We start from the raw sequence: 26526 nt of genomic DNA, 5'->3' as shown, positions 1-26526 counted from the left end.
CTGGCGTGTTCTATGACGTCATCACGCATCTCCACGGGCTCCTGGATTTAAAATTGAAAAGCGACGGTTTTTTGTAAGTATCCTGCTAGTAGCAGTAATATTTACGCGTAGTTTGTTGCTTAATATATAATATATTATTTCAATAATTATATTATGGATACTAGCAAATGTGTTGTGCGTTCACATTTGATAGGTTATGCCGACAAGCACGTTGTAGCGCTATTGTTGGCTAATTAGCTTCAGCCAAAGTGCATAGACCTTAACTAGGCTCTCATACCTCGCTAAAGTGTAAAGTTGCACGTCAGCCTGGAATATTGTTTTTTGTTATTGTTTTTATTATTATTTTTTATGAATGTATTTCCTTCTAGATCAACTCCAACATGAACTGGGATCGCCAGCTGAGCTCCATCCTGTCAGCAGCAGATGACAGTGTAGCCAAAATGAGGGTGAGCGCACCTAAGATTGCAGTAATGTATATTTTTGTACTAATAATTCATTGATGATAAAGTCATGGTTATTTTTTTAAGACTTTTGGTCTCCTATATGAAAGTACTGGATGCTTTCAGTCATGTATGTATGTTGTTGTTGTTATTTCAACGGTCTCTAGAGGGCAGTGATGATCCACAAAAGCTAGGAGGGGGTAGGATTAAGTAAGCTTTGCTTCTTCCTACTCAAGATTCAAGAGATTCAAGATTCAAGAGAGTTTTATTGTCATGTGCATAGTACAACAGCAGTTATACCATGCAATGAAAATCTTATTCTGTTCATTCTCCCAAGAAAAGAAAGAAAACAAATGAAAGAATAAGAACATAAGAAACATAAACACCTAAACATATATACCAATAAATTAAGCAACAACAACAGAAGAGACATTAATACAAGTAAATAATACAAATAAATAAATAAATAAAGTGCTATGAGTGTGTGCGTGTGTTGCGTGCGGCGTGTGCGAGTGCTTCGTTGAGGAGCCTGATGGCCTGTGGGTAAAAGCTGTTTGCCAGCCTTGTGGTCCTGGACTTCAAACTCCTGTAGCGCCTGCCTGACGGTAGGAGTGTGAATAATGAGTGTTGTGGATGTGTGCTGTCCTTGATGAGGTTGTGTGTTCTGCGTAGGACTCTAGATGTATAAATGTCTTGCAGTGAGGGGAGGGCTGCCCCAACAATGTTCTGTGAGGTCTTGATCACCCGCTGGAGTGCCTTCCTATCACGTGTTGTACAGTTACCGTACCAAACAGTGATGGAGGCGGTAAGGACACTTTCGATAGTGCATCTGTAGAAGCAACTCAGGATTGTGGTGGACATGCCAAATTTCCTCAGTCTTCTCAGGAAGTACAGTCTCCTTTGGGACTTCTTCATAATTTGTTGGGTGTTGTGAGACCAGGTGAGGTCCTCGCTGATGTGTGTGCCAAGGAACTTGAAGGTTTTCACCCTCTCCACCTCAGTCTCATCAATAAACAGGGGTCTATGCGGCTCCTTTTCCCTTGTTCTTGGGTCGATGATCATCTCTTTAGTCTTATCTGTATTGAGAAGGAGATTGTTATCACGACACCAAGCTATGAGGTCCGCCACCTCTCTTCTGTATGATGTTTCAACACCACCAGTGATCAGTCCGATGACTGTAGTGTCATCTGCAAATTTAATGATGCTGGTGTTGTTCTGGGAGGCCACGCAATCGTAGGTGAAGAGCGTGTAGAGGAGTGGACTCAGCACACACCCCTGTGGGGTCCCAGTGCTCACAATTCTTGAGCTGGATGTGCGGTTGTGGACTCTGACTGACTGGGGCCTGCCTGTGAGAAAGTTAAACACCCAGTTACAGAGGGAGGGAGACAGGCCAAGTGTGAGGAGCTTATCTGTGAGTTTGTGGGGGCTGACTGTATTAAAAGCAGAGCTATAGTCTATAAATAGCATTCTGACGTATGTGTCCTGGCCCTGTAGGTGAGAAAGGGCTGTGTGGATGGCAGTGTTGACTGCATCATCCGTGGACCGGTTCTGGCGATATGCAAACTGTAGAGGGTCCACGGTTGCCGCCGGGATGCTCTTTTTGATGTGGGTCATGACTAATCTTTCAAAGCACTTCATAACAATAGGAGTGAGTGCTATAGGGCGATAGTCATTCAAGCAGGTCACGTTGCTCTTCTTGGGTACGGGCACTATGGTGGTGGACTTAAAGCAGGTCGGTACAGATGCTTGTGCAAGCGACAGGTTAAATATGTCAGCAAGCACATCAGCTAGCTCTGATGAGCAAACCCGAAGTGCACGTCCTGAGATGTTGTCTGGCCCTGCTGCTTTTCGTGGGTTTGTTTTGTTTAGAACCCTGCGCACATCAGCTGATGTCACCATGAGAGGTGAGTCCTGTGTGCTCCCCATGTTCAGCCACCCTCTCTGCTCATCAGGAGTTTGGGTGTCAAAGCGGGCATAGAACTCATTCAACTCATCAGGAAGTGTGGTTTGGCTGGACGTGGCTACGCTACTCTGCTGTCGATAGTCTGTGATGTGCTGGAGCCCCGCCCACATGCGCCGAGGGTCTGAGGTGGAATAGTAGCCCTCCAGCTTCTGTCTGTACTGTCTTTTGGCCTCTCGTATGGACCTCCTCAGGTCATATCTGGCCTTTTTGTAGTCATCAGCGGTGCCCATGACAAATGCAGTCGAACGAGCACGTAGCTTAGCCCTTACATCACAGTTCATCCACTGTTTTTGGTTAGGGTATTTTCTGTAATACTTGGTGGTGGTAACAGTCTCTATACATGTGCTAATGTAGCCAGTAACAGCAGAAGCATATTCATCCAAGTCAACAGTACAATCTTCCCTCCCCGCTGCAGTTTTAAACACATCCCAGTTTGTGCAGCCAAAGCAGTCCTGAAGTACTTGATCAGTTTCTTCATTCCATACTTTAACTGCTGTACTTACAGGGGGAGCTTTTTTAAGAAGATGGTCCTTTTGGACATGTGGAACTGTGGATGAATTATGTAATGTATTCCATTGTAACTTGTATGCATGTTCAAATTAAATTAAACCATATACAGAAATTGTCTTGTACTAATCGGTGGCCGATCAATCGCAGCATGTAAGCATGATAGAATTTATTTTACAGTAAATTCATTTTGAAAGTCTGGTGAAGGTTGAACAAGTGAAAAGTGATTTAAATTACTTTAAATTATAATAAAGTATTTTTCACAACAAATAGCTGTTGCGTTAATTAGTTGGCTTGATAAATAATAAATGCAAATAATTTAAAAAATAACATGGGTAATAATATTTTACAATATTTTTGGAATAATATTACCTATTATTCGCTCCAGTATTATTATATTTACATATAAACTCTAACATAATTTTATATGGTTGAAGCACAATACTATTTATTCAAAATTATTAGTAAGTAAGTAAAAGGATTACTTATGTTCACTGTCTGTCGAGCTTTCTATCTGTGTAAATACAGTCTATAAGATACTGAAAGCACTGATTGAAAGTGCCTGAAAAATATTTAAAAATGTTTTATTTGCCCCCAGGAGAGACTGACCTTACTGGGGAACTCCCCCAAAAAGGAAGAAGGTGGGTGAAACTAGATTCAGTAGACAGTATACTACATGTTAAAAGGGTGAAAATCTTACTTTATGCCTTGTCTCTTCTTTAGAGTTATTTCCATTCAGGGAGAAGAGTCATGCAGATTTTGGTACCCACACCATTTCGTCTCTGAGTCCACAACAAGGTCTTCCATCTATCAGTCCCAGTGTGCAGTGGGCAGACATAGCCTCCATATTGTCTCAGCTCCAGACACAGAAGCAGGTACTGTAGTTGATAATAAAAAGTGAGACGGACACAGCTTGTATGAAGACAATGATGCTCAGTCTTGCAGAATTGTGCAGTAGTTTCTGCAGTTGTTGTAATCCTTGTTATTTGCTTGCATATTTTTATCAGCGGTCATATAATTCCACATTTTCTTCCTCTAATGTTTTTTTCCAAGGCCATTGAGTCTCTCACCAAGAAACTCAGTGATGTGGAAAGGGACAAACAATCTCAACAACGTCATATCCAAACATTACAAGGTAACACCATTTGCTGTTGATAGCAAAAACTATCAGCACAAAACATACTCTAGGCCTCATATATTAAATATTGCCATGATATAGTATTTCATTCATTCATATGGCGGAAATCAAAGACAAAATCATGATTAAACATAATTGTTTTTCAATATCAGTAAAATAACAACTGGTAGATTCAAATAAAAGAGAGCTATTTCTTAGATGCTCAACGGTTTGCCAACTTTCCCAAACTTTTTTGAGCTGGTGTCTGTGTGAGTGGCAAACAGAAAAGCTCTCACTCACTGGGAAGTTGTTTGGTTGTAAAAACCTGTTGTTTTGCATGTGTAAATCTCTGAATATAAGACGACCCATACTTTTTTCCTAGGTAAAAATATGCAAATGCCGATCAAAATGTAGACTGCATGTTTGTACGGTCACTTGTCGCCAGGCAGACTTCATGGGGCGCAATTGTGACTTTTTAGTCTGCGTGATTCATTATAAAATGTCATGCAGCACATGTTTGCGTTGTCACTTGTTGCTAGGAACTGTTTTTTTGGCCACCTGCTGGCAAAGGGTCTGCTGCCCCACTCAGCAAAGAAAGGACAGGAAAGGTAGACAATATAAGAAAGCTTAGTTATACACATTACTTTTGTAAATACATCACTACTACTACTGCTACTACTGTGTATTAGCTATTTAAAAAGCAAACATATACAGTACAAGGTAATGAAACAATAATAATACGTAACAATAGCACTAATTTGTCTTCTAGTGGAAGTGTGTAAGTTGCATGAAGACCTGAGTGAGAGGAAAAGAGAGACTGATGGTGGAGTGGAGCGAGGTATGGAGCAGTGGATGAAAGGTGCAGGAGTGGAGTGGAGCAGCCGGCACGGAGCTACATTAGTTGACGTCCCGAAGGAGAGGTGAAGTATCACCAACAGAATAGTACACTAAAGAGAGTTTGCATGGATAGAATCTTTTGACCTTTTTGCTTGGTTGCATAGTTTGAGCTCCATAGTGTGCAGAGAGGATGTGGAACACCTGCACAATGAGGTTGACCAACTGAAAATGCGCCTGAGTGAGTCAAACATGCACGTTGAACCCTGCAGGACCGCAAAAGTCTTGAGCCTATTCTTGGTCTTCAAAGAAAAGGCAAGAACAGTCTTGCCCAAAACAGGTAAATCTTGCCTTCTGTGTTTTTTTTGTTTTTTGTTTTTTTTTTGCTGCGGGACAGGGAGACAGGAGGAGGCCATGATGCTCCAGGAGAAAGAGGCAAGAGAGACACGGCGACAGTACCAGCATAGCTGCCAGGTGCTTACGCTTTGTTTGCATTATATATTCAGACCCCAAATCTTTAGATTGTGTACATCTTTAACTTTTTTTGAATAAAGGCTTATTGATATTACAAAAGGTGAATGTTATAAAGTGTAGCTCCAATGTACTTTTTTTTAAAATCCACAATCAGCTGTTTGCTGTCAGCATTTGCCACAGGAGTCAATCGCATGAGTGGTTTTGCTTGCACTGGATGCCCTTCCTGACGCAACCATGGCCGGGAATCCCCATGAAAGCCCATGAAAGGCAGAAGCGTACCGTTACACCACCAGGGACTTATTTCATAGAAATATAAATTCTATTTTTACCTTTACTACTAAGAGTGAAAGGAAAATCAATAATGATAACAGCAACATTGAAAGAAAATAATTATTTTATTTTATTTTATATGTATATATTTTTTTCTAAAATTAAAAATGCATTTTTTTATTATTAATTTTGTCTTTAAACATACTGTAGGTGAAATTAGCGTAGCGTTAGCTGCTGTGCCTCCAACAGGAGACCCACTCCGCTCTCCCTGCTTGATATTGTTGTTTTTCAAATCCATGGACACATATTTTATTTCTTTAATAATATAGTACAGTATTTAGTTAGCCATAAAAATTGACCTATTTTGGGTAATGACCCATAGTTTGGGAAACCCTGATATACATACACATTGTTTAAGTGAGTAAAAATAGGAAAATACATTTTACAGACATACATGTGCACCCAGAGTGAACATTATTTATATCTTTTTTGCTTTAGTTAATACTGTATTCAGCTTCATTTGAAATTTGCACTATGAAGAGGTACACTTTGGTGTGGAACCAAATTAGTGATGTACCGTGTATCCTTTGTTTTTGACCAGATGGTCCAGGAGCTGACAGACCGCTACAGAACTCACAACACAGTCCTGGCCAACATTACTTCTGAGTGTTCTCACACACAGCAGGAGGTCCGCCGTATCAGGTACAACTTGTGCATCTTGTCTTTTATATTTATTTGTTATTGCCTCTGATTCACTGTGCTCTCATACTTTTGTCTCCCAACAGTACCACTGTGTCGGAACTGGAAGGCGAGGTCAGGCGTCTCAGAGAGCGTGACGCTGTGCTGCCTACGCGCACATCGCCCCTCCCAGTCCCACACGGTCTCAGGAGTAGGGTCAAAGTTGAAGAGATGGGGAGGGACTCCGACTCTGAGGACTTCAGCCCGACCCCAAGCTTGGCTGACATCAGCTCAGAAGATCTGTCACTGCTGGATGACCCATGTGAGTCTTCTCTTACACTATCTCCACACCCAGTCAACTAAATCAGCAAACAGCAGGTGGCACTATAACTTTAACAATAAAGCCATTATATCTGGAAACAGCACAATAAAAAAGGGAATTAAGTATTATGAAAATATAAAATAAAAAGTACAGTACAGTTGCTGAGCAAAATCAAAAAGTCAAACAAAACTTCAAGGTTCAAACTGTCATCATGCGTGACAACAGCAAGTCTTCAGCTCAGTGAGCATTTAAAGGATTAACTCCCAAAGTTGATCTTTTTCCTCTGCTTTTTTATGTGAAGACACTGATGATAAAAATGAAAAGTTTGATGACCACCCTAGAACCGGAAAGGGGACTTACTGCGACATAAGGAAGCAACACTATTAATTAAAGGGATAGTTCAGATTTTTTTAAATAAAGTTGTGACATCCCCATCAGCAGTGTAGTGCATCAACAGTGACTTTTCCCCTACTTAGTCCCTTGAGCCGAGTTGTGGTCTCTTTTTGGTGTTGACGAAAGTAGTTCGGGCTAGTTGGTGGGGATACAAAAGTAAAGCGATTTTTTTAAGCTGGAACTACTTTCTTCAACACCAAAAACTAACCAGAACCTGTGTAAAAAAAACTAAGCATACAGCCCTGTTTTACCAAGCATCTAAAAAAAACCTGTGGTATTTCTAACTATATATTATTTTAAAAAAAAAATTTAAAATAATGGCCCATATTTCCAAAATTGATATCAATTTACATAAAATTTGATGTTAGGGTGGTTGGGGACCCCTGCCTTTCAGCATGCCTGGTAATATGATGTGCTCTTTTACACGTTTGAAAATACTGTTATAGAATTGGTTTCTTTATTTTATAATGTAAGACTAACAAATGCAACCGTGGGATCGGATCGAATCGTGTCGTTTGTACACTGTATCGAATTGGTAATGGTAATGGTTTAATTCCTTTTGAACATGTGCACAATTACAGTGGAGCTCATCACATACCACAATTCACAATTCTGCATGTCCAAGAAGGAATAGGAAGAAGCAAAGCTTATTTAATCCTACCCCTCATCAGTTCCACATCAGTTACTATATATTTGTTCAATGTACAACCAACTTTATCATGTTACGAAATTGATAATAGCTGATGAAATAGTTGACAGAGACTCAGTTTGATGGTGAGTGAGTACAGACAGCGTACTCACCGAAAATGAAGACTTTGTAGTCAGTGCAAGACTGGTTAGATATAGCATTGTATGTGCACAGTGGTTCAGGTGTCTTCTTCCTTCTACTTTATAAACATCAAATGCTTGTACTGTTTCTTAAAATCGCTCATTTTAGTGCATTGTTTGAGTTCCTTACTTAATCCGTTCCACAACTTGATTCCACACACAGAAATGCTGAAGGCTTTTAGTGTAGTCTGTGCACATAAGCATTTTAGGTTTAATTTGTTTCTAAGATCATATTTCTCCTCTTTTGTTGAGAATAATTTTTTATGTTTTGGGGTAACATGTTATAGTTTCCTTTGTGCATAATTTTAGCAGTTTGATAGTTTACCAGATCAGCAAATTTTAATAATTGGGATTTTAGGAATAAAGGGTTTGTATGTTCCCTGTAAGCGGCATTATGGATCATCCTAACTGACCTTTTCTGTAGCGTAGTTAATGAGTGTAGTGTACTTTTATAGTTGTTTCCCCATATCTCCACACAGTAAATTAGATATGGTAATACCAGAGAGCAATAGAGAGTATGGACAGATTTTTGGTCCAGAACAAATTTTGAATTGTATCAAATCGTTCAGTTTTTAAAATCGTATCATAACCTGTGTATCGAGATGCGTATTGAATCGTCTGTCAGAAAGAGATTTACAACCCTATTATATGGTGGTTAACATCTCTTTACACGGGTGTGACAGTTAAGAATGTGAATATTTTACTTAAAACATTAACTGTACGGTTAATAAAGGTTTTTGGACGTAGACATATTCATTTACTTTACTTTGTTAATTTCTATGGGAAACTTTGTTTTGGAATGAATGAGGTTTCATTGTAGATCTCAGACATTGTGTTACTTATCTCAGTGTATTGTTGATCAGTTAAATACAGTACATTGACATTTTGGGAAACATGAAATACTAAAGTGTGTGTGCGTGTGTGTGTGTGTGTGCGTGCATATGCCAGAACTTACTGTAACACAAGACTGCTGATCCCAGTGGAGGTTGCATTGTTAGCTCTAAATGCTTTCCAGAATCATTTAGTCTGGTGGGAAATTATGGGAAATTATTACGTTGTCCTCCAGTGCAATCCCACATGGTGATGCAGCAAAGGATAACCTCAAACACACACACACACACACACACACACACACACACGCACACACACACAAACTAATGACTTCCCTCTGCTCCTTTGCCAGCTCTTCATTACAAACCAGCAGAGCGTCAGAGCTTTCAGTCCAGAGCAAAGAGTGACTTTGAAGATGATGTTGATGATGACGTGAACCCAGATATAGGCTCTGACTTGAGTCTGACTGACCTCTGACCTCTTTGTGTGAGGTCAGTGATTTTCAGAATGGGAAAGAGAACATCTTATTGATCTCACAGGGAAATATGGTATGTTCCCATGTTTTTTTAAATTGCAAATACATTGTGAAGTGTGAGAAAGCTTGTGAGAACAGTTGTTTGGTCCCATGTGACACACCCCCGCCTCTCCACTGTACTGCACTGAGGAATACAAACCATACGGCTGCTCTAATGAGAAAAGTTTTTTAAAAATCTACTTTTGGCATGTACACTGTAATTCTGCACTTGTCCAATGTAATAAATGCCATATACCACATACAATAAGTTAACATAAGGAGTGGGACAGGAGGATACAAACGTAGCTACAGTGCTAACATTACACTGACATTTTAACAGCAGCATCATGCTAGGCTAGCCTATTCACTGAAGAAAAACTAAATGATCGACCCTACAGGTCCCACGTCTGTAGCTGACTGATATTTGGCAGAGCTTCAGGCTTTAGTTTGTTCTACAAATTTGATAATAAAGAGAGGAGATAGATTTCAAATCATCTTTAATAAGAAGTCCATAGTCCACATTGAGCAGCAAAGCCTCTGAATGCAATGATGACACTTGTATAAACACAAAAAATGCGGGATTTTTTTTGTATATGTATAAATTAATCCATGTTGCTGCACTCAACAGCATAGTATTTACAATATGAACATTTTATGAAAGGCCACTGTTCACTTTAAGGAATGAATGAACAACAACATGCTCCAGGCTCATCATAGTTGCATGTATGGATAAATAGAAATGTTTATTAAAAGGCACTGCAACATGGATGGACATATGCTACTCTCACTGGACACTTCATTAGGTACACCTGCACGCTCAAACCGATGGCACAGGGGCCATTTGCGGCTCGCAGCTGTTTTTTTATTGGCCTGCGACACATTCTAAAAATATACAATTTGGCAAGAAAACTTTTCTTTTTAAAAAAAACAACAAAATAGAAAAATCAGCAGTAATTTTACAATAATAAAGTCAAAATATTAAGAAGAAAACGTAATCTACGGGAAGAATAATATTAACCGAGCAATAATATTATAATTGTAATTTTAGGAGTAGAAATAATGTAATTTTAGTAGTATAAAGTTTAAATATTAATGAAAAAGTACAATATCTAAAGCTGTAATTTTTGGAAAATTGGGCTGGGAAAAAAGTCATAATATGGGAATAAGGCCAAAATATTATGAATAAAGTCGTAATTACGAGAAGACGAAACTTGAAATAGTTGGGGGGGGAAACGAATAGCAGAACTGGAAAAAACAGCTATAATTTTACAAGAATAAACAAAAATGTCATTTTAGGAGCATAGAGTTGAAATATTAAAAAAATTATATATATTTTTTTAAAGTCATAATATTATGAGAAACCAACAAAACAAAATAAAGTTGTGATTTGTGGAAAATTAGGTTGGGGAATAAGTTATTATATTATGAATATATAGTTAAAATATGATGTGAATATAGTCAGAATACTGTGAGAAGAAAATTTACAAAGATTATATAAGAATAGAAGTTGAAATATTTTGGGGGAAAAAAACAACAGCAAAAATGGGGAAAGACCAAATTGCATAGGAATAAAATACTTTTTCACCTATATCACAAAGTTGGCTACAGTTTTTTTTCTTGAAATACTTATAACTCCTTAGCATATCTACAGTACATGTATCACTTTACAAAACATCAAAATGGCCCTTTCATCCTTTCATTTTTCATTATGTGGCCCTCGCTGGAAAAAGTTTGGACACCTCTGCCCTAACCAGATCTAACACGAGAGAGGTAATTAATTATTGTGGCTGTAGTTCATACTGGGAGATAACAATAGCTGTAGTTAAATAATGCTGACATAATTTTAGCTCTCTGCTGATCCTGCACGACTGCAAATTACCAGTACTCATAAATAATTATATATTAGACAAATAAATGACTAGATGTTTAAAATTTGTTTAATCGATTACATTTTAAACCTTACAATAAAATTAAATGACATGAAATATGTCCACTAAATTATATATAAACACATATTAAAATATAATATAAAGCATTATTATTTTTATAATACAGCTCTTTTTATTGATTGTGCAAATGTACCTAAGATAGTTTGCAAACAGAGTAACATATAAATTAAAGATATAATTAAATAACTCCAGTCTCCCACACACTTAAAAGTCACCTAAAAATGCACACACAGCTTTGTCTGCACGCCTGCACAAACACAAATTTCTCATATACACACACACACACAGAAAAAAAATAAAGTGCAACCTCATTAAAAAAAAACCCTCTAATCATGCTGTTTTGTTATTTTCTCCTCTTGGGCCTGTGCGTCATCCTAAAAGACTTCAGTTCTCCCAGCCTTAATAAGATTACATTTGATAAAGAGAGCAGAGCGTCTGGCAGGACTTCTGGGTGATGGACAGAATCATGTCTTCTCTTCTGTCCACTCGGGGAAATAAAATCACCCCCCCAAATGGCTGAAAATATTCAGTAATGAGCAGAGGCACAGGTCCAAATTGTACTTAAAAAGACTAAAAATAGACATTTGCTACAGAACCTGATGTCCTCGTTGTCCACTGTTTCCTCCATCAGCGCTTATATTAAAGAGCTGCATAAATAGTAACTACCCACGTACTGTTTGAAACCTGGATTCTTCTGGGACAGCATTCACAAGAAGGTGATAGACCTGGCTGGATCATGGCAAAAAAAAAATACCCTGGAAGAAAGGAGCCTTTTGGGGAGTTTTGCTGCACATCCATTTCTCAGTAGCTGTACATGGACAAAGGTGTTTCCTCCATCATGTCGTCCTAAACGGGAAACACACAATAACGACAAATAAAACTGCAGAACCCAGAAGAAATACAGGAAAGTTCCATTTCCGGTTCTCTGGTTATCATCACACCGTTCCTCTCGCTCACCATGGGTAAGTCCTGTAGCCTGCGGAATTCTGGTCTGTTGTCTCTTCGCCGCAGCTTGAGGAATAGGAGCAAGGTGATGATGGCAGCAGTGATGATGAAGGCCGACACCAGGCCGGCCAAGAGGGGATCCAGTGTAGGCGAGTCTGGGACCATGACGGCTGGAATAGAAAACACACAGGGTGACATTTGTCTTTTGACCTTGACTTGACAAGGTCCACAAAGTACAACTGCAGGACAAAAAATTATACATATCAGTGGTGTGAAAGTGTTTTCCCCCTTCCTGACCTCAAGCTGAAATGAACTTTCTGGATGTTCTGCAGCATTACAATGATCCAAAACACACTAGGAAGTCCACCTCTGAATGGTTGAAAAAATAAATAAAATGAAGAATTTGTAGTGGCCTAGTCAAAGTCCTGACCAGAATCCTATTGAAATGCTGTGGCATGACCTTAAAAGGCGATTCATGTTGGAAAACCCTCCAATGTGGCTGAATTACAACAATTCTGCAAAGATGAATGGGCCAAAATTCCTCCACAGCAACCACCGTTTGACGACCCTGCACCACATGAAGCTCCAGTGTTCCACTGAATAAAAAAGCACCCCAGACTATGATGGACCCCCCTTCACTGTGCCGGGTAGAAAACATCTCAGGTGGGATCTCCTTGACGTTGGAAGCCATCAGGACCGTCAAGGTTAAATTTTTTCTCATCAGAGAATAAAACTTTTTTCCACCTTTCAATGTCCCATGTTTGATGCTCCCTGGCAAAGTCTAAACGGGCAGTTTTGTGGTGTTGAAGGAGACGAGGTCTTTGAATTTGTTTTTTAAACCGTTTTCCCCGCAGATGCCGTCTGATGGTTATTGCGCTGCAGTCGGCACCAGTAAGGGCCTTAATGTGGGTGGAAGACCGCCCCGTGTCTTGATGGACAGCCAATCGGATCCTCCGGCTCAGCGCAGGTGTGATTTTTTTGGGGGGGGTCCACCACTTGATTTTTTGTTCCATAATGCTCAGGATCTTTCAAAAAATGTAGAATGACTGTCTTACTGCTCCCAACCTCAGCAGCAATGGCACGCTGAGAGAGGCCTTGCTTATGCAGCTCGACAATCCGACCACATTCAAAAAGAGAAAGCTTCTTAGCTTTAGCCATCAGAAGGGCATGACAGTGTGAATGCCTGACAGAAAATGAAAATATTGAGCAGATTTTGGCTTTTATAACCTGTGGTCTTAAACTTTTGATCAAGTGATGTGTGTGTGTGTGTGTGTGTGTGTGTGTGTGTGTGTGTGTGTGTGGTGGTGGTGGTGGGGGTGGGGAAGGGGGGGGGGGGTGTATATATATATGTATGTATAAATGACAATTATAAATTGCTATTTTCGCTCTAGTCCTCGTTTAGATGTAAAATGTGCCTTGATTCATAATTTAATCTGAGTAAAATTTAAAAGAAAAATGTAAATCATAATTTTTATTATTTAATCAATTTTATCAGTCTGCATATTTTCTCTTTATGATTTTACCTGCTTTCAGAGGAAAATGTGTTTTTATTTCTATTTTAATAGAAATTAATCAAACAAGATGTAGAAAAAAACAATGAATAAAGTCATCATACCATTCTAATTATTTAATGTCAAAGCATAACACGGTGCTTTTTAGTTTTTAATCTGTCTTTCATTTAAATATTTATCTTAACATTGGTAAGATTTTTTTTCCATTTAATCCTTCAGGATATTTTTAGTTTTTTTTTTTTTTTCAAAAGTAAATTGTAAAATTTATTTTTTAATTACAATCAAGCAGTGTACATTGTGGAAGCGTGACTCATTCATATTTTTTCCATTGAAATCTAAAATGTATATGATTTTTTTATTTATAGTAAAAGATAATACAATCTTAATTTTTATTATCGTACCAATCTCCATAATTTCACCTTTCCGATTTTCTATTTTAATAACAATAATAAATGTAATTGATAACAGCCTTTCTTGACACTTAAGGACACTTTACAAGATACAGACAAAAACAAAAATTGCTAAAAACATTTTAATTATTAGGCGGTATGTATTGTGGAAGTGTGACATATTTAATTTTTTAATCTGGCTCTCATTTAAATATTAATTCATTCATTTTCATTTTGTTTTATTTTCTATTTAATTCTTTTGGATATTTTTAGATAATTTTTTAGGTACATTGTAAATTGTATTCTTTTAATTACAATCAGGCAGTGCATATTGTGGAAGCATGACGCATTCATATTTTTATCTGGCCCTCATTTTAATTATAAAATAAATTGTATTTAACATTCATGTAAATTTTGCGTCATTTAGTTTTTTTTGTGTTTTATTTTATTTTTCTTGCTCATTTAATGCTTTCACATAGTTAACATGAGGTGTCTCACAGGGTAGAATGAGGTGTATTTCTGTCTAAGAATGTTGCTATGGAACACTGTTTTGCCAACTTTGCTGTTTCCCTATCATCAAACAACCACAGTGGAGTGAGCGATGCCTCTTTCGCCGGCTAATGGAAAGAGGCAAAGTGCCAAGTGTGGACTAATAAAAACCACACACGGTGAGGGAAGCAGGAATTGGTTTACTTTTTTTGCCGACAGCCTAGAAAACTCTCTGGCAGACAGATGGAAAGATAAAATGAGGAGGCTGCATGCCGCTCCCACAGTGGCTCGAGAAAGCTGCTGTGGGTATCTAAATAATAGAGCAGGCGGATAAAGAGTGACAGAACACGAGTCCCATGACTGTCTCTCAAACAATGTCATCATTGTGGACGGCCTGGTGGTGACGGGACTTGTGGATTATAGAAGACGCAAGAAAATAAGTTGGCTTGTGTCTGAGCGCACAAAGAACAGTGTTGCTGTTGTTTTTACAGGCAATTTAGTTTTCAGTGAAAAGCTCCGAACAAATTTAGAGGGATAATACAGAAGATAAAAAGTTCTCGATGGCCATTTTGCATTTGGGACAAGTGGGGCAGTGCCCGATCAGCAGATGGCGCTTGCTACAGTATTATTGCTGTTCTAGGAAACAGCATAGTGAAGATGGCAACTGTATAGGGGCCTCCAGTCTAATAAACGCCGTGCCTAAATTAGTTGATGAATGTGTCATCTAATTGCACTATTAAACACCCCACCTCAAATATAATTAACACAAAAAACAACAAGTCTGGCATGGGAGTAATTACTCCAATTACTCCATTGTTGTGTGATGTGAGCGTCGCAGCCATCTTGTTTTACATATGTGTTCCACAGCGGATGAAGATGCTAGCGTCGCAGCCATCTTCATCACACACACAACAATTGACAGGCGATAGCGTGCACTGATACCAACAGAGAGGAAGTAACGCTGAGCTAAATGTATTACGCATATTGTTTTGAGAAGCCAAACTCTTTACTTAAGTGGCTCCAGTAACTGTGGGTAAGTGGGGGGTAAGTGACTGTTGATGCACTAGACTGCTGTTGGGGATGTCATACAACTTCCTGTCAAAAATCCGAACTATCCATTGAAGACATTATTAGGGATGCTCTGATCGATCAGCCACCAATCAAAATCGGCCGGTTTCTGTGAAAAAGTATGTGATCGTGAACGTGATATGCCAATAAATGCCTTTCACAAAAGCGGATCACCTCTGGCAGACGCAGCCTGTAGCGAGCGTCTCCCGCCCATGTTCCTTCACACTGCGCAGGCGTGCCAAACCCCCCAAAAAAACATGTCTGCCGTGTGGAGCTTACCTGACGTTTGTGAGAGTGACATAAATTTGGCAACCTATGCCACAAAAAATTATCTTGCCGGGATAGCATGTTAAAAAGCTTTAATTTAATACAGCATTTGAAGAAGAAACACTTGACGGAGTATGGTGAGTTTTCAAGGCCCATGATGTGATCATCAGGCAAATGACATTCACTGAAATTGAAATGACACTGGCCTTGTGGCTCAGCAGGATGACAATGCTACCTTGCGCACTGCTCTTAAGGAGGCTATAAACCCTACAGGAGAAAATAGAGCATTATGAAAGGATGTCAGAGTTCTACAGGATGATATCAAGGCATTATCGGAAGATAATGCTGCCTTGCGCACCACTATTGAGGAAAGGAAAGAAGCAAAGGAAAATGTCACTGAGCAAGTGAAAAATATAATTGAAAATGAATCAGAATGCACAAATGAAAGATGTGATGCTCACAGGGCTCTGTATTACACCCAAGTCAAAAGATGGACTGTCCAAAACAGAGGAGAACCAGATGGAATGGATGCAACAGATTGTCATCTTCCTACAATCAAAGGAGGTGGCTGTAGATGTCAACACTATTGACAGTTGCATCCCACTTAATGTCAGAAACAACACCACACCTGTCGTCATCATCGTTAAGTTCACCAACAGGGAATTCAAAACAGCACTGCTGAAACAGGGAAAGAAGCTGAGAGGCACAAACGTCTACATGAATGAGCATGTGACAAAACGCAACGCTGACATCACCAAGAAAGCACAAGACTTTAGGAAGCAGAGAAAGATACAAAGCACTTGGAGAACCAAAGGCAAAATCTACATCAAGGTAAATGGAGGACCAGGAGAAGCAAGAGTGCTTGTTGTCCAAGATAGCAACGATCTGGATAAATACTAAAGAACACATCACCATGACAGCAATGAAAATGGAGGATACAACCCACAAAGAAAGAACCATGCAATAGAAAGGATTATATTCAATTGCATTTGACTTTAATACAGGAAGTGAACATATATATTAGCAATTGATGTGATACGAAGAGTGGGTAGGATTAAATAATGTCTGCTTCTTCCTACTGCTTTTCAGACATGTAGAATAGTGAATTGTAACATGAAGCATTCAATGTAAATTGTATGCATGTTCGAAAAAATTTAAACCGTAACCATATTTTTGAGCCCGCTGGCAGTCAGGAGACCCTGGAATTGTCCTACCCTTTCAACAAAACAACAAAATAAATTTTTGGGAAAATTACACTGGGGAAAAAGTTATAATACTGTGGGAATAAAGTCAAAACATTAAGGGAATAAAATCACAAGAATAAATTTTGTCCTATAAATTGTTTAGGATAATCAATATTATTGACAACATTTTTTGAGACCATTTTTTCAATACTTATATGGCAAAATAATGACAGTACATTGTATCAAAAGCAATAAACTTCAATTTCTCAAGAATATTTAACATTGGAATGTCGAGCTTTTAAATAAATTAAACAACATATTCCAAAAACATGCATGTTAGGTTAATTGGTGACTCTAAATTGTCCATAGGTATGAATGTGAGTGTGAATGGTTGTTTGTTTATATGTGCCCTGCGATTGGCTGGCGACCAGTCCAGGGTGTACCCCGCCTGTTGCCCGAAGTCAGCTGGGATAGGCTCCAGCATGTCCCGTGACCCTAATGAGGAGAAGCGGTATAGAAAATGGATGGATGGATGGATGGAACATAATAAATTAAACAAAAAACAAAAAAATCGCAATGAAAATAAAATGGACTCTGTCTCTTTTAGCAATAATTTCAAAAATCTCAATAATAACCAAAAACAATAAAAAATAGACCCTGTCTCTGTTAAGAAACAAAAACACTCCAATAAAAACCACTCACACACACACACACACACACACATGTATGTTCTCCATTATTAAACTAATGTAGGGGGTCATATTTGAGCTGGACAACATACAGTATCTGTGTTGGCGGAATAAAATGCAATGTTTGTGATGTCCTTCAACAACTGCGACATGTATGTTCTCCCAGGGAATTCGTACTGTTTGTCAAACATTTCTAACATTACCCGAAATGTGGCCTTTTTTAACTGTATAGAAAGGTTGCATTTGTTTTGCTATGTGGCGAGCGACACTGTCTGTGAGCGCGCACCATTTTGCGCTGTTTACTTTACCAATCAAACAGTAAGCGTTGACTGTCAGGACAAAGGCTCTGCTGCACCTCCACATAGGCTGTGGCATTCGGCTTAGAAACCCTGGCTTGTGCCTTCATTCATTTTAGCACGTCTGTGTATGAGAGGAGGGCTCACTCTCTCTGTTCATTCCACTATAGAACCAATGCGCACAGGCACATGCAGAGTGAACTCTCTTCTCATCCAGCCTTTTGTGGTACAGAAAAACGATGAAAACAAACAGGCATATATATGCACATGTCAATTTATCAAGGCAGCAAAATTATCGACTTGTTTTTTGTTGGTTTTTTTTCGTTTCGTTGTTTTTGTTCGTTCAATTACTTGATTTATTAATTATTATGACAGGCCTACCTCTGTGTAGGCTCTCAGTCGTACAGGAGTTGTCCATCGAGGAAAAGGCTTCTTGAGACGTCATCTGTACTTCTGTGAAGAAGGTGTCGGATGTTTCGCTCCTCATCCAAAGAGCTTCGTCAGCGAACTAATAAGTGCTGGTAGCCTAGGCCTTAAATACAGTAAGAGTGGGCGGAATTGGTGTGCCAACACCCTCCTTCTATTGGTTCCTTACACTAAGCCTGGGCGGAGTAGTGCTATAATCCTCTCCTGCTATTAGCACCTCCGATAAAAGGGAAGTGTCGCTCCCTGAGTTGGGTATGAACGACTCTGATACTGGCTCGTTAGCATCTATTGTTCTGGCTCGGCCCTGCCTTCACCTCATTTGCAAGACTAAGAGCTGTGGGTTTTGGTCTCAGTAACCTGCTGAACACAGGGTCCAAATTAAACCTCAAACCACCATTCCGATTCAATGATGGGTTCTGTTGTTTGACAAAAATAGCTTCCTTTACTCCTCTTTCAAACCATCTGTTTTCTTTGGCCAAAATCTTTACCTCGCTGTCCTCAAAAGAGTGATTGGTTGCTTTACGGTGTAGATGTACTGCTGATTGAGGACCACTAGAATTGTCCCTGCGATGTTGATAAAGCCTTTTTTGGAGCATTTGCTTAGTTTCCCCAATGTAGTGCTCATTGCATTCCTCATCTTTACAGTGGATGGAATAGACCACATTGCTCTGTTTTTGGTTTGGAGCCTTGTCTTTAGGATGCACTAATTTTTGTCTCAGGGTATTTACTGGTTTGAAATAGGTAGGAATTTTGTGTTGCCATAAGATCCTATGACAAGCCTAGTTGAAATATTTAGAAAATGTCAAAAACAATAACAGAAATGGAAAAAAACAGCTGTAATTTTACCTGAATAAAGTCATATTCTAAAGAGGAAAAAAAAGATGCAAAAAAAAAAAAATAAAGCTGAAATATTTTAAAAATAAAAAAACAAAAACAGCAGCAAAGCAGAGCAGAGACTGAAGTTAATAATACTAGGGTCGGGTGATAATTTTTATACATCGGCATAAATTCTTCCAATGATAAGAAAATGACACATACCGGTATAAAGGATCATTTAAAATGGAAAAAAGCAGAGTTGATGACCTATAGTTGATTAACTAAACATGTTGAAATGGCGATAACCACCGACGAAAGTACAGAGCGTGAATGGACGCTAGCGGGATAGCTTAGTTTAGCATGATAGTGCGGTTGCGTGTATGCGACTCGGGATGGGTGAGTATATTTTCACTGCGTTGTGTTTTCCCGCTTCAGTGTAAGGAGCGTTTTACAATGCCCGATGACGACACGCAAGTTTTGAGTGAAAAAAGAGGGAAGCATGATATATGCATGATATACAATGATATACTGTACATTCCAAAAATATTGTGACACGTGCTAAGGGCCTCTTGCACAACCCTAAATAATATGCTTTTCAACTATATCACAAAGCTTCTTCAAATATATGTAACTTCTTAGCATATTACAAAATATCAAGATGCCCCTTTCATTCTTTCAATTTTCAGTGTGTGGCCCTCGGTAGAAAAAGTTTTGGACACAACTGATCTACATGATTTACATCGCTGCATGCATTTGTTAAGATTTTAGTTGTTTCCTGTTATTTATTTGTTATGGATGCATTTATATGAAAAAAAAGTACTCACCATCGCCCTTTACATTGAGCGGTGACGGTGTTCCGGAATGCAGCCTAGCCTGTGTAGCAGTGAGCTGAGGCGGGGCTATGGTGGTGGTCTGCAGGTGAGCTTCGCTAGAGGCCTCAGGGTGCGGCCCCAAGCTGGTTTGCAGCAACGGGGGAGATGTGGGGGTCTCTCGAGTGGAGCCGGTGCTGGCTGTTGACTGGGTGGTGGCGGCGGTTGTACTGTACGTTGTCATGGCGGCGGATGTGGGAGAATGTGTTTGGGAGTTTGACGTTGTTTGGCTTGATGGTTCGGTGGAGACGGGAAGTAGGTCTGATGGCTGCGAATGTGCTGATGTTGGTGCATCGGTGTGGGCTGTGTGTGCAGGGATGCTTCTGGATGTGTTGGGGGCAATTGACGTCAGGACGACAGGAACTGAAGGGTTTGAGGTCGTGTCGTCAGTAAAGTTACCCCTCTTTTCTGGGTTGGACACCACTGATGTTACCTCCATGTTGGTATCTGGAAACAGTCAATCACAACAGGAATGAAACTCACTATATCAAGGAAAGTATTGGGACATCTACAGAAAGTGAATCCTTTTATCCATGTAATGTATGTACAGCAAATGCATAACAACAACATTAGCGTAGCTTTGTAACATTAGTGCATTGTCCTTATGATCATGCTAATGTTGGCATTTAGCTCACAGTGTTATATACTGTAGCTACTCGTGTGGGACAAACGTTTCTCAAATAGTTGTTATCTGTTGTTATATATTCTCACACGGCTCAATACACTCTACAAAACACCCAATGTAACTTTAGGGTGTTTAGCCGAATCGCCGTGAAATTTGGCACACACCTTTAGGGGACTGACAAGCACGTTTGTAAAGTTAAGGCAAGATTGGCCGCCATGAAGCAAAACGTCTTTGCAGTGACAAAGGCGGGACTTAGCAACTAACCGTCAATAAGTCATTGACCATTTGTCTAATGACCATAAAACATTGAGGATATCTGTATTACATGTATGCTAGCATGTCTTCCAAAGCATTTTGACCACCACCTACTGAGGGTGCCACAAATTGGTTGAATTTTTAGTCAGTACAGTAATCCTTTGTTTATCACGGTTAATTGGTTCAACACTCGACTGTGATGAATCAGTTTTCGCGAAGAAGGATTCCTTATTTATAAATTCAATATTTTTGTAGTTAGAGCACAGAAAACCTGCTTACGGCCTTCTAAATACGTTTGTCTAACATTACTAGAGCCCTCTACACATGAGCTAACACCCCTGTAATCAACTTTACACAAATATTACCCAATATAGAAGATATAAAAGGAGTAAATAAGCCATTTATTAACTAATATATTAATATATACATAATATAATAATATTATTAATTTAGAATACATAACATTAGCTTGAATATGCATATGTTTTCACTAATAGGCTGTACTCAACCACAAAACAGCATGATTTATTAATTAACCTATTTTTGAAAAACCATGAAGCCGCAAAATTCGGACCACTAAGTGGAAATACTAAAAAAGGCAGCTAGAAGTAAAGAGCCACCACGATGTGCAGATTGGCTTGCACTCAGTTGTGAAGGCAAACTGTCGTGTGATATAACCCTCAAGCGCCTGGGAATGCGTGAGCCTGTGAATATGTTTGAGTCCTGTGCGTGTGTGTGGGTGTATGTGTTCCTACAATCCTTTCTCACCCTGTGGTGAAAACTCTCACATAGCATACTGTAGAATCATTGCTCACACTTTCTTCACCAACCCTTACCCAATGTAACCATTTTATTGCAGCATTATGATCTTTTCAAAGGTAGATGCTTCTGATGCAGTATTGATTGTGCAGGTGCTGCACCTCATAATACGGTCAGTATTAGGCATGTCAGCAAGCACTTTGGTGGCAGCACTTTATCGCCTTATCTACTTCCCAGTGGACAGTTAAGATAAAGGACAAATATAGCGCCTAAAGTCAAGCTAATAACTTCCTCCGGTAAATCTCCACATATACATCACACTCAACATAAAAAATGCATGTTTATTACCGTTGTCTTTGTTTGGTTGTGCCGTCACCGTGGAGGTTTCCAAATGTGTGGTGATGTTCAAGCTTCTGCCAGTAGAAGAAGTGGAGCTTGTTTCAAATATGGTATTCGGAGGACTGGTGTGGTGGTCCAGGTCTGGTTGTGGTGTTGTGTGTGCGGCGTGCTCGACACCTGATGAGAGACAAACAGAGCCGAGCTTTGATTAGTGGTTATTCAATGTCACTGACGTCACTAAAGGCAATCCACACTCTCCCGAAACATTACAATTACAGGTTTTATGTTACATTTAAATCTGTAGAAACTTCCAGTCTGAGTGAGGAAGCAGCTTTCCAGGCATCAAATGCCGTTAGAGCTGCTTCTTAATCTTTTTGCTTGGATTGTCACAACAGTGCATGATATGCTGCTGTGCCCCGCTACAGCATAGGAGTGGTAACCTGGCACATGTGAGTACGCTCCTCCCATTTCAGTAACCATTTTATTATATCTTGACAATACTATGCTTTAGAGTAGTCAGTGTACATCCTCTATGAAACTGAGAGTCAACACACAGCCATTACTGTCTAAATAGCTTGCAACACAAGTGGCTACGCCAAATTGTGTCCTTGGTGTGAATATTTTGTGTAAACACCATTATTATCTAGCAGTGCCTTAATCCTCTTGGGCAAGGTATTCATCAGAGCTGCACAGGTTGTTACCGGAATCCTCTTCCACTCCTCTATGATGACATCACTGTTGGAGCTGATGGATATTAGACACCTTTTACTCCTCCACATTCCTTCTTTCCTTCCGCTTGAGGATGCCCAATTGGGTCAGGTGTGGAGGAGACGTACTTGTCCACTTCATCGCCTTCAGCTTTGTCAGCGAGGTGTTTGTCATCTTGGAGGTGTGCCTGGGCTCCTTATCGTGTTGGAAAACTGCCATGGAAGAGACCATGCCCTTTTTCAGAAATTCATGTTTCCACTCAGTGAACCACATCTCCCCAGTGTCGCCAGCACTCATGCAACCCCAGACTGTGACTTGAATACCCCAATGCTTGACTGTAAGCACGACACAATTACCTTGCTACTCACTTGTGTTGCTAGCTATTTAGACAATAGCAGCTGTGTGTTGACTCCTTTTCTGTGGATAGTAAAGCTATACTGCTATACAAGCTGTACACCGACTACTCTAAAGTATATCCAAGCTTAATTTCTATAGTATTGTGCTTTGCGGAGGTATATTGTATAAAAACCCATGCTGAAATGTGACGTCATGCGAGTACTTCTTAATAAAAGGTTTACAAGGAAAGCGCTCATATCACACCCCTGTACTTTGTCAAAGTCACTATCAATATGACATACTGTATGTGCATCAACAGCATTTACTATCATCTCCCTTCTGTCGAAAGGGATATCTGCTAATTGGTCGCTAATATGGCTTCCACTGCTCTTGATCAGTTTAACAAGTCGTCATCTCCGTCTTCCTATGTCTCCTGTGACGCAAAGCAGAGCAACTCATGTAGCGTAATGTCATTACCGCTCAGTAACTCATTACCAAGATGCCTTTCATTACCTCCAGCATCACTCACACAGTTCATCAGTGTACATAGCGAGGGGGGAGTTCGGTCCTGTTTGAACTCTGCATGATGCAAACACTCGCTCATAAATAGACAGAGAGGTGCGAGGCTGTATAATGCTGGTCTTGTTCGCCTTGCTTTAGCAACCTGAGTCTGATCCTGGACGCCTTTTATGTATATATATACTCTATATAAATATATATGTGTGCATTTGGTTTCATGCATGTGTACAGGATCATAAGGTGAACCACTATTTCCTGTGTAGCAGCCTTTGCACATTCTACAGTTCCAAGTTAGTATACGTAAGTGTCGTTAACGCTGCCTTTCTCTGCATGTAGGAACATGCTTGTGCAACCAAAGCATAGTTTGGTCCTTAAAATCGTCAAATACTAACATATTAGAACAGAAATAAGACGGACCAACAAGTATATCTGTTACACTTACAAAAAAAAATTGCAGAAAAACTGTAAAAATCCCGAAAAAATTGCCACAGCCATTAAATCAGCAGCAGAGGCAACACTCTTCCGGTTAGACCATCTTTGACTATTTTCTTTGTTAAAAAGACCGTCTACCTTATATTCATGGGCAGGACAATCACCCCTCTTCATTTTTGCTGATGAAAACGTGTCTACTTTGCACACCCGTTGTTACTTACGATTAAATACTCCTGTTATGTAGACAATCTTTGACTGTCAGGTTTGCTGTATTAAGCAGACAGCCTACTGTTTTCCCAATGCATGATTGTGCCCAATTTTGGAGCAAGTGAGCATTTTATTTAAAGGATTTTCCCAACATGGCCTTATTATTACAGATGTCTCCCGCCAACTGGTGACCTCAAACTGTCTCAAGCCTCAAATTTTCTCTTCCAGGCCAATATGTCACCCTATAGTGACCTTTAGCATCCGCTAAATGGCCTGCTGTGATGGATATGACTAATGATTAACATGTGAGTAAAACAAAATCAATCACAGTTGCTTTCAATAGGATATTCCCCAATATAAGATGTTTTTTTTCCCCCCTGGAAAAAAGTCATAATAAGAGGAGTCGTCTTGTGTTCTTATACAGACAGATTTAAACATACACACCAACAGGCGGCGCCACGCGACTTCTACCCTCTTCATAATCGAGTCAGAGCATTTCTCTCTGTCACTCACACAAGAGACCCACTCAGAGATAAGATTTTAGGATAATGGTGATCAATAAAACAGTCATCAAACAACTGTCCAGCAGCTTAGAAATATGATATCCTTGTTATTGATTTATGTGAACATGAAAAAATAATAAAACATAATATACAGTGTGTATAAAAATTATCTAACGTTACTGACTATTCATTTTGTTGATTTTGTCGTGAAAAAAACATGGGTCAAAAGAGAGGTCGTCTTATATTCAGGTTCATCTCAGTATTTGCAGCTACAGTATAACAGTTATGATCTCCTCATATCATACCTTATCGCATCCAGTGAAGATACATCTTTTTTACAAAAGCAAAAACATGAGCAATCTGTACATATACAATGCAGCAGCCTTTCGACTTCTTATGTCTGCAACCAAAATAGAAGAGTTGATGGAATGGATGTGAAGAGCGGTAATTAACTGACATCTCTGCATGTGTCGGTGTCACATAATTACTTGATTAAGTGCTTCTTGACTAGAACGCTTTCTTTTTTTTGTGCCTCGTTACTGTCTGATAATACCCAGTATGCAAGAGCATGGTCACGGTAACATGAGGCCACTTTCATGGAAGTCATGCAAGGTGGGCACACTGTACTGCAGAGGCAAATGATTGTGAAGACAGCAAACTTCCCATGTGAAATGCAGGGTGTGTGTGTGTGTAATAGGTGTGCAATGCCCGTTGAAAGAGGAAGAAGGGGGCGGGGGTGAAAGTGTGAAGCTGTTTGAACAAATACAGCTGCCTGGAAATGGACGGGGACAATTGAAATGGAAGTAAGAGACTGTGTCTGTGTCTGCCTTAATAGGACGGCAGGGAACCATATTTGGTTGCTTAAACTGAAGGCTATATCTATAAGACAACACTGCTCACGATAAAGCAGTATAGAACCATGTGATTTCTTCAAACCAATGATTAAAAAGAGGAACATGCAGAGGGCCATCGCCACAAGTGTGTTTTGCTTTTTCTTTGGCTTTTTTGTGGTGCCTCTGTTTGTTTGACAGAATCGTACCGGTGGTGAGAAAAAGGAAAAGTGTGACAGTAACCACAGAACCAGAAATGGAACTTACTGCCACACAAGAAAGCACCTGGATGCTTGACACAATAAGAGCAATACTGCACAGTTACGTACTTCAATATCAATTACATACACAAGTACAGTGTACCAGCATATGCTAATGTAAACAGCATGGAGCTAAAAACATAATGGCTAATCACCAGCAGCTTGCCAACACACTATTCCTCTCCCTCCATTACGTGTCTGCAAAGTGCCTTCAAAAGGTGAGTGGTTTTACTTTATTGTAATTTTATTATACAGTGGTTAACTTCTTCTTACACTTTTATGGCACTACTGTATACACTGCCTGCACAGTTAATAAAGGTTGTGCGATGGAGACAAGTTTTTAAATAAAGTGTCAAGCAACAATGCAGTGTCAAAAAATGTGCATATACTGATGTATGTTTTTAAATGGGAAGGGCGATCTGACGACGCTGAAAAACAAAATACTCTATAGAACAAAGTGACACCTACCATGTTCAGCAGCGCCCAGGTGAAAAACTAACAAGGCACCAAGGCAAATGTAGATTTTAGCCTCCATGGTCTTTAAAAGTCTCTATTTTTGGAGGTAATCCACTAAAGCTGGAAGAGTCCAGGGTCGCTCAGTCACTCACTCGTGTGCAAGCAGCCTTCAGCCTTTCTGCCACTGTGTTCGTGGCTGAAACAAGCTCTTGCTAAGTTGCCCTCTCT

The 26526-nt window shown here is 39.6% G+C and overlaps 2 protein-coding genes across 2 annotated transcripts; one reads left to right on the top strand and one right to left on the bottom strand.

Annotated features, from left to right (window-relative positions):
- Window positions 1–11450, top strand: LOC129189133 (uncharacterized). Its single transcript, XM_054790503.1, has 11 exons — window positions 1–73; window positions 369–446; window positions 3509–3551; window positions 3634–3785; window positions 3964–4045; window positions 4797–4947; window positions 5029–5102; window positions 5259–5335; window positions 6207–6307; window positions 6391–6605; window positions 9010–11450. The coding sequence occupies exons 2-11, from the start codon at window positions 381–383 to the stop codon at window positions 9132–9134; spliced, it is 1086 nt and encodes a 361-aa protein (XP_054646478.1). The 5' UTR covers window positions 1–73; window positions 369–380; the 3' UTR covers window positions 9135–11450.
- On the bottom strand, window positions 9650–26485 carry LOC129189136 (mucin-2-like). Its single transcript, XM_054790508.1, has 5 exons — window positions 26311–26485; window positions 22057–22224; window positions 20025–20516; window positions 12078–12235; window positions 9650–11966 (listed from the first exon to the last, which is right to left on the bottom strand). The coding sequence occupies exons 1-5, from the start codon at window positions 26375–26377 to the stop codon at window positions 11922–11924; spliced, it is 930 nt and encodes a 309-aa protein (XP_054646483.1). The 5' UTR covers window positions 26378–26485; the 3' UTR covers window positions 9650–11921.
- Between the last annotated feature and the right edge of the window lie 41 nt (window positions 26486–26526).

The sequence above is a fragment of the Dunckerocampus dactyliophorus genome, chromosome 10, assembly GCF_027744805.1.
Source record: "Dunckerocampus dactyliophorus isolate RoL2022-P2 chromosome 10, RoL_Ddac_1.1, whole genome shotgun sequence".
Classification (NCBI taxonomy): domain Eukaryota; kingdom Metazoa; phylum Chordata; class Actinopteri; order Syngnathiformes; family Syngnathidae; genus Dunckerocampus; species Dunckerocampus dactyliophorus.
This window is presented reverse-complemented; position numbering and strand designations above follow the sequence as displayed.